This window comes from Lactuca sativa, chromosome 3 (assembly GCF_002870075.4).
Source record: "Lactuca sativa cultivar Salinas chromosome 3, Lsat_Salinas_v11, whole genome shotgun sequence".
NCBI classification, from domain to species: Eukaryota; Viridiplantae; Streptophyta; class Magnoliopsida; order Asterales; family Asteraceae; genus Lactuca; species Lactuca sativa.
The window spans coordinates 238332009-238340557 of NC_056625.2; the positions used below are offsets into that span (position 1 = coordinate 238332009).

Here is an 8549-nt window from a genome sequence, read left to right on the forward strand (position 1 = left end):
GGTATAGTTAATACATCAATCTTTGTATAAAAATAAATATTTACAAATCTATGATTAATGATTATTATGTTAATAATCTATATATTATTTTACATTGTCAATCGTTGTTTTCGTAGGTTATAACCTAGTATATAATAAACTAATCTTTTTACAGAACAAAACAAAGGAAGTCATGGTTAAAGTATTTATTGTTTTACGCAAAAAGTTAAAAAAAAAATGGTCTTTAGCAAAGAAAACAGAATAATACTATATTATAGCTATAAATTTTAGTTAATTGAATTGTCATAAATCTTTCATAGAAATTCTTAATTTTTTTCCCTTTGGAGGATTTCTAAATACTCGCAAACAAGGACAAATTTCCGGTATTTGAAATCTTGTCTAGTTTTATAATCGGGGATTGTGATGGATTTCAATTTCAAATCCTCATAAAATTTTCAATCCAAACTAGTTATTAATTTTTATGAAAGGGTCTCGGATCTAATGATATCAAATATTTGAAAATGTATCATTCCTTTATCTGGTTGAGGTCCAAATCTCATTATAGACAAATATATATATGATATAGATGTGTGAATCGTTCTTAAAAAATAATTATAATAAATAAAATCCCTAATTAATTGAGTTCCAATATCATTATTACACCATCAACGCCGCCGCCGCTACCACCACCACTATTATATTATTATTATTATTATTATTATTAATCATAAGCATTTTTGTTTTAAAGGGTATCAAAATGAATGTGTGTAGTCTATAATTCCGAAAACACACATTTAGAATAGCCAAGTATCTCGGCCAAGTGACAACCGGGTTACTAAACTTGTCACTAAACATTTAATATGAAACATTCTTTTGTGTCGACCCAAACAGAAATGAGAGGAGAAGAGCTTAAAGAAAAAGAAAAATACACTTTGTTCTGTATGTTGCACCTATTTTTGCAAACTGGTAATAGGAAGTGAGGCTGAAGTTTGACATTACGAGGTTGGAAGAAAATCTTCATAAAATCATTCCTTTTGTACCATACCCGCTGCAAGTTTATCAATCTTTGTCCTGCATGCTAATCTACCCTACTAAATAAAGATAATTTTGTTAAATGTCAACTTCTTATTGAATTTGACATATGTTATTTTCTTAGAATTTTAAAATTATTTTTTTTCCACTTGTCATTTTTGTATTTTTATCATTTTTATTCAACTTCCACCTATTAAAATATCACTTCATAATAATTAACATATATTGTAAACCTTCCATTTGATGAATTTTTATTTCTATTTAATGAATTCTATTTGTGAATTTATATTAATTAGTTTTATTAGTATAGATTAATTAAGACAAATTACATATGGTCCCTGTGGTTTATTTTATTTATTGTATTTATTTCGAATGTTTATTTTAAAAAATACTTAATTTTAAACATTCATATTCAGCATGATTTTTTAAATATGTTAATATTTTTTTTATTAGTATAGATTGAATTACTTATTCATCATTTTATGTATATTTATTTAAAAATTTTACTTTAGAAAATACTTAGGTGCTATTTGTTTTTTTATAAAAAAAACATCTTCAAACCACTTTCTGTTGCGAGGCGTAGCACACACGCAACATTTTTCCTCTCGCAGCAGTTTGTTTTTTGGAAGACTTCAGACTGCAAAACCTCTGTACGTGTGCTGTGTGGCGCAGCACTTGACTTACCTCTTCAAACATTTTCAGCTTTCATATTTTTGATTTGTTTTTTTTTAGAATTTTGGTACAACTTTTTTTTTTTAAATTTTATTTTTTTTTAAACTTAGATTTTTTTAAACTTTCATTTACGGATTTGATACAATTTCTTATTATAGTTTCCATAAATTTTTTTGAACTTGATTTTAAAAAAAAAAAAGAAAAAAAAAACTTTAATTTTTTTATCGTTTCTATTAATAATATTTTCAGTTTCAATTTCATCTTTTTTAACGTGTGTAATTTTTTACGAACTTTGTAGACATCATTTGCAATTATTTCTTAAATTTTTTTATTATTTTCTTTTTTATGTTTTTTAAAATTAGTTTTTTTCTAGAATAAAGTTGTTAGCTTCTTTTATATTTTTGTAAGTTTTTAATAAGTTTTATATTTTTGTTTTTTATATGTTTTTTTAGTACCCTTTCAATGTTTTAAGACTAGAATTATTTAAATTTTGGTGTTGAAAACTATTTTCAGTTTATAAAATTAGTTTATTTAAATTTCAGTTTACTGCAGCAGTCTGCTGATGTTAAAAAACAAACATGCTTATTATTATGGGCTGCAGCCGTTTGTTCCACCTCTTCTGCTATAGAGGATTGCAGAGGTGGTCCGCAGACTTCACAAATTTTCGTTTTAAAAAAACAAACAACACCTTAATGTGTACACCTTATATTTAACTTTTTAAATTAACCCGTGTAATGCACGGGTTTCACACCTAGTGTCTAATAAACAAAGCAAACTACATTTCCATTTTCCAATGCCTATTGTTGACTTCATTACCGGTGAACAAAAAAAACAACCAAAAACCTCCATTACTTGTGAACTCTCAGGCTTTACATACTTACCTATATTAACTTCCATTGCTGTAAGTTTACGCAAAAGAAAAGTAAACGTAATTCTGTTAAACCACTTACTTTTGTATATTAACCTCCATGTTGCATACATACCTCTGTCTTCTGTCATAAAAAAGTATATTAACCTCCATGTTGCTTACAATATTTATGCATCAAAACATGTTTTTGTCAAATCAGTTTAAATTTAAAAACCGGTTTCGGATCATGAACCAGTTTCTTTTTTCTTTTGCCCACTTCTACCTACTAGGTTCAACTCTAAGGTGACCATAGGTCTCTCTTCAGAAATGGTTTGCCATGTCCACATGATGTGCTTGGTATTTTTAGCCCAAGGTTTTCCCTTGGTCAACAAAGAGGGCCCATGGAATGTTCCCATTGATATCTATATAAGAGCATCTAATGGGTTTCAATTACATCACTTATATCAACTTTAACCAGATTAAAGAGTTGTTTGGTAAATCAACTGATTGGTTCAAATCTCTTAATAGTTAAGAGAAGGTAAGATTGCTTAACCATTCAGTGGCAATTCCAAGGCTTTTGATTCGTTCAAAGGTCATTCAGAGGCTAAACCATGAACCAACCGCACCGCATGCTGACATATTAAGATATGTCCTCTGAATGGTTCCATACAAAGGTTACCAAACAGCCCTCAACTCTTAGTTGGCATCCACATCCACTATGGCTTATAGTTAGCGAAAAGACCAAAAGCAAAAAACCAATCAATCAATCAATCAATCGTTCATTCTTAGTTTTGTGAAATGTCCAACAAACACTAAGTGTAGTGTATAGTTGCTAACACAAATTCCAAAATGCTAGACCTAATTTCTTATGTGCATGACAGTAGAGAAAAGGGTATTATGATTATGGGAATTTATTTAGAAATTATCCTTGGCTTCTCGGATGACTCCCAAGGCCTCTGCATCAGTTGCATCCACTGGAATTTTCAACGCACTGCGTATTGCTTGACTTGAAGTACGCAAGAAAGGATTGCATAGCTTTTCCTTCTTTAAGGTGGTTGGAACCTGATCCACAAAACCAATCATGGTCACACATGCTTAATTAATAGCAATCTACTTTCAAAATTCTTAAGAGAGTAATGTTCTAATAAGAACAAGAAGAATGGAGGATTGGAATATAATCCCCTCACATGATACAGCAAACGATTACTTTTAAGAGTAAAAACTATTTTAGCAAAATACAGTTTTACACAATCCAAAGAAGTAGAAAACATTCACATATAAAAAAAAGCTATATAAAGTATGTTAATATTGTGGGTGTAGAATATAAGTATATTGCAAATATTAGTAGTGAGATTAAAGTACGTTGCTATTGTGGATAAAAAACATAAATCAAAATAACATTACCGTGGGCAAGTGTTTTTTCCTGAGATTGGCTATGTTGGCTGCATATGATTGTAGCTCCGAATTCTCAGGCTCAACAGCTAATGCAAACTTTGAATTACTCTGTATATACAAAATTCTAACTGTTAATTAAATAAACTTACATGCTTCATAAATGGTGCACATGATTTTTTTTTTTTTTTAAAAACAGCAACATACTTTCTTTCTTTTGGTGATTATAACTCCCTACTTTGTTTTTTACTATTATAGCATTCTACTTTGAGAAAACTATACATTATAGCAATTTTCATTGCTAGAATTGGGTAGGTTTTTCAAAGTACAATGCTATAATTAGGTAGATATTTCAAAGTGGATTGCCTTAATAAGAAAAAAAAAACCTAAGAAGTACAATGTTGTAATTAATAGAAAGACATGAAAGTAGGTTGCTATTTCTTGTGTTTAGGTCTAAAAGAAAACATGACTTACCAATGTATATTCATGACCAAAGTATATATTTGTGTCTTCTGGCAACAATGTTAGCTTTTCTAGGGACGAATGCATCTGATACACAAAACAAAACAGAACAACTTTTAACAGTTATGTTATGCAAATGCAATGCAGTTGTATGATTGTATACAAGGCTAAAAAAGGGAAACTAAATATGGTGTCTAAATAACAATATGGAACTCTAAGAAACATATATCCAATATGTTTATGCAAAAGCTTACCAAAAGTGAGATTTAGAAGCAGTGAATTAAAAGTAAAATATGTAGTCTGAATACCTGTTCAGGTGTTCCTTCGAATAGTTTGCCACATGATAAGCTGAATAAAGTGTCTCCAGTGAAAATTACACGAGAGGCTGGAAAATAGAAGCTAATATGGCCTGCAGCCAAACCAAACAAACCAAGAATTAACAATTTGTTACTTACACCTATTATCCTTTCTTTTTCTTTTTTGAGAAAATAAATTTGTTACCTTGTACAATAATCCTAATTTTAAATATATAGAAATCTATTACTATTTACTACAACCAGCAACATATAAAAACTATGTTTAAATTTCTGTATCCAAATAATCAACATAGCAAATTGAGGATGACGAGGGCATTCACGTCTTTTTTGCATATTAGATAGACCCATGACAAACAAAAAAAAAATCACCCCAAAGATTACTAAGGCTGTTTTTGTTACAAGGTCTGGACTAGATAAGTTTTCAGAGCAATTTTTAGAGTAAATTACACGAATGGTCCCTATGGTTTAGGGTAATTTGCACGTTTGGTCCCTAACTTATTTTTTTAACTCGGAAGGTCCCTACTGTTTGTTTTTGTTACACACTTGGTCCCTGTCTTACCTAAAAAAACTATTTTGCCCTTGATTTTTTAATTTATTTAAATAAACACACCCCCAACCCCAACCCCAACCCCCTCACCTTACCTTACCTACCCCACCATTTTTCCCTATTTAAATAATAGTCTTTTTAGGTAAGACAGGGACCAAGCGCGTAACAAAAACAAACAGTAGGGACTTTCCGAGTTAAAAAATTAAGTTAGGGACCAAGCACGCAAATTAACCCAAACCATAGGCACCATTCATGTAATTTATTCCATTTTTTATTAAGGACGAAAGAGGGCATTCACGTCTTTTTAGAAAATTGTACTTTGTATTTGGATTTTGGATGCCTTTGCTATAATCAGGTAGATTTTTATCAAGGATGAGGAGGGTATTCATGTCTTTTTACAGACAATCTGGCAATCAATTGAGTAGCAAAGTAACAGAAAAACCTTTGGTGTGGCCAGGGGTTGCAATCACATGCACCTCATGCCCAGCAAACATCCATGTGTCACCATCATTCAAGCTGATATCAATTCCAGGTATTCTATCCTTGTCTATATTGGATCCAATTACCTGAAAGATCAAACATTGCAAACACATTATAAGTAATACAGAGATGATATTAAAATAACTAATATAATTTTAAAAAAGAATTAGTCACCTAAACATTACCTTTGCCCCATACCTCGCTTTCAAATCCATATTCCCACCAGTGTGATCATAATGATGATGAGTATTTAAAATGTAGGTGAGATTTCGATTGTTCTTGCTCAAGGCATCAATTATTGGTAGAGATTCTGAAGGATCAACAACTCCAACTGTTCCAGTATCTAAATCATGCAAAAGATATGCATAATTGTCCTTCAGACATGGTACCTAGTATAAGGACACACAAAAAAAAACTTCAAATAAATATATACAATTATTGAAGAAGGAATGGAAATATGGAATGGAGAGGGTAATGAAAGAAACAAAGGTAATGGAAATATGGAATGAGTTATTACATTCCATTATCATGTGTGGTTGGCTTGTAGGAATGGAGTGAATTTTCATATAAAGTTTTTCATTATATGTGTATTTTTAAGTTTTAAGTTTTAACTACACTTTATATACTGTTTAGTTATAATAAACGGATTTTTTCTTTACAAAAATAAAAAATTAAACATCGTTAAAGGTAACTGAAACCCAAATACAACAAAAATGTACATATTCTTTTGTGAAGTGAAAACTCACCAATTCAATTTGCAATGATGTAGACATGTTGGAAATGCTACACAGATGAGAAACACCAAGAGATCGACTCACGCCTCTCAATGTCTTGAATGGAAATGAAAAGAGCTGCATAAACCCATACATAAGGTTTTTCCTAAGGCATAGTTGCCTTATACCAGGCCATACACAGACCATTCTTCTCGCCTATCACAACACAAAACAATCAATAAGCTTACAAAATAAAACTTTTAACAAAACACAATGTGTATATGAATTCATTAATGCTAAGGCATCCATGATCTATCCATTCTATGATTTCTATCATATTATTGGGATAATGTAACTACTTTCTGGTATTCCCTCTTTTGATAACTAAAACAAAAGGCAAAAAGTAACTTACCTTCTTTTCCCAAACATTATCCTGAAGAGGCATAGTTCCTAAGTTGGTTGATTCAGCTTTTTTCCAGTTTTGACAAATTCTTCCTGAACTTTCCCCTAGCTTTTCTATATGATTACTTTCTCCTTTCATCTTTTCCCCTCTCGTAGTTTCTTTCAGAGTGATTCACAGACAATGTTACATCAGAGTAGCTACTTGCCAAAATTAGATCAACAAACACCCTAAACCCTAACGCTAGAACAGTTTTATTTGATATATGCATACGAAAATTTTATTAAAAACAACATATGCAGTTGAAATTTAAGTAGCAGCTTTAGAACATCGCGTGTAGGATATGCATTCCTCTTAAATTCCCAAAAAAAATCCTTCCGAAACAATGAGTCGGTAATTTAGAGAATCACAATCTCAAGTACGCATGACCTAAAGATATATTCCGCATTTAATATCCTATACCACGCTAACTGAATCCAAATCTCAATGACGATGATGAAGTCGATTAAATAGGCAACATATATGTATAAAGCGCAACTGAAATCTGACACTGCGAATATCTATGATCTTAAACTTTACTAAGCGATAAACAACGATCCGAATAAATCAGAGAATGAATTTAGAATCTTGAAAGACGTGAGAGTATATACGAAATTAACTAAGAAAATAAATGAAAAAAGGTGAGGATAAATGAAAGAAACCTCGGAAGAAGGGAGAGCAGCCATGGCAGAAGGTACTACTAGTGATCTACAGAGCATTTGCATTTTTTTTGTGCGAATTTTGCTTTTGTAATCAAGCACTACCCCAAGGCGAACAGAAAGAAACGGTGAACAACAGACGGGTATGGGTTAACATTACATAGAGTGCTTCGACACCACACCATCCACGCGTTTTCTTTTCACTTTTAATTTAACTTTTTTTATTATGACAGCATAACCTTTTCTATTTTTAAATTAGATAAATATAGTATATGTATTTTAATCACTGGTGGTGGTTTAACCAATAGAGTTATAATATACTTCTCGTTTTCATATCTTCGTATCTTTTTATATAATATGTTTATTATTATTATTATATATTTAACTTATTTTTATATTCAGTTAACAATTATGAAAAACATTACTAGCGTTTGTTATGAACCATAAAAAGTTATTCAAATATTTATCATACTTAAGTACAACTATCCTAAATATTATTTTTTCAATCATAAAAAAGACAACAAAAAATTTATTTTTATTTAACGAGACGTGCATTTTATCTAACAGTCTAAGTCTAACTCATCAAGTTTAAACTGAATAGTGGATTTTATTGTCATAGTGTTTTAAGTTTTAAGTTTTAACTACTAAAACAATTGTACCAACGGCAAAGGAGGCACTATGTCTTGTGAGTCATTCGAGCGGGTATTTTCCCAAAGGCCTCAAGTGCACACTCATGAACGATTGTTGTGAAAGCAATAATGTCTCACAAATAGTTGTCAATAAAAGATTGTAAGTTGTTCACTAGTTCTTCATATAAACCTGAGTTCATCTAAGTTAGTTCTAATAACGTCTAAAGATGGTATTTGACATTATGAAGAGAAATATTGATATTTCATTATGTATCTGAAGCGATGGCGAGTGCCGAAGAAAACAACCGAAAAGGGACTTGGAAAAGAGTTTGATACTTAATAACTGAAAAGGGACTTGGAAAAGAGTTGGATGGTTAATAA

General features: G+C 30.8%; 1 protein-coding gene across 2 annotated transcripts; it reads right to left on the reverse strand.

Annotated features, from left to right (window-relative positions):
- Positions 1-3293: 3293 nt before the first annotated feature.
- LOC111883226 (hydroxyacylglutathione hydrolase 2, mitochondrial) lies at positions 3294-7702 on the reverse strand. Of its 2 annotated transcripts, XM_023879567.3 has the most exons (9): positions 7543-7694; positions 6854-7002; positions 6475-6657; positions 5914-6117; positions 5691-5814; positions 4693-4793; positions 4397-4471; positions 3935-4033; positions 3294-3592 (listed from the first exon to the last, which is right to left on the reverse strand). In XM_023879567.3, exons 2-9 carry the CDS (start codon positions 6980-6982, stop codon positions 3446-3448), a joined length of 1062 nt encoding a protein of 353 aa, XP_023735335.1. In that variant the 5' UTR covers positions 6983-7002; positions 7543-7694; the 3' UTR covers positions 3294-3445. The 2 variants fall into 2 exon arrangements, with proteins under 2 accessions (XP_023735335.1, XP_023735336.1); XM_023879568.3 differs by lacking the exon at positions 6854-7002 and having other exon boundaries at positions 7543-7702.
- Positions 7703-8549: the final 847 nt, after the last annotated feature.

Excerpts from the sequence above, each read along its gene's own strand:
- LOC111883226 (XM_023879567.3), bottom strand. The coding sequence starts at position 6,982 with ATGAAAGGAGAAAGTAATCATATAGAAAAGCTAGGGGAAAGTTCAGGA. Across the intron at positions 4,472-4,692 it reads TCGAAGGAACACCTGAACAG|ATGCATTCGTCCCTAGAAAA; the intron begins GTATTCAGACTA and ends TTTGTGTATCAG. Across the intron at positions 3,593-3,934 it reads GGAAAAAACACTTGCCCACG|GTTCCAACCACCTTAAAGAA; the intron begins GTAATGTTATTT and ends TTTGTGGATCAG.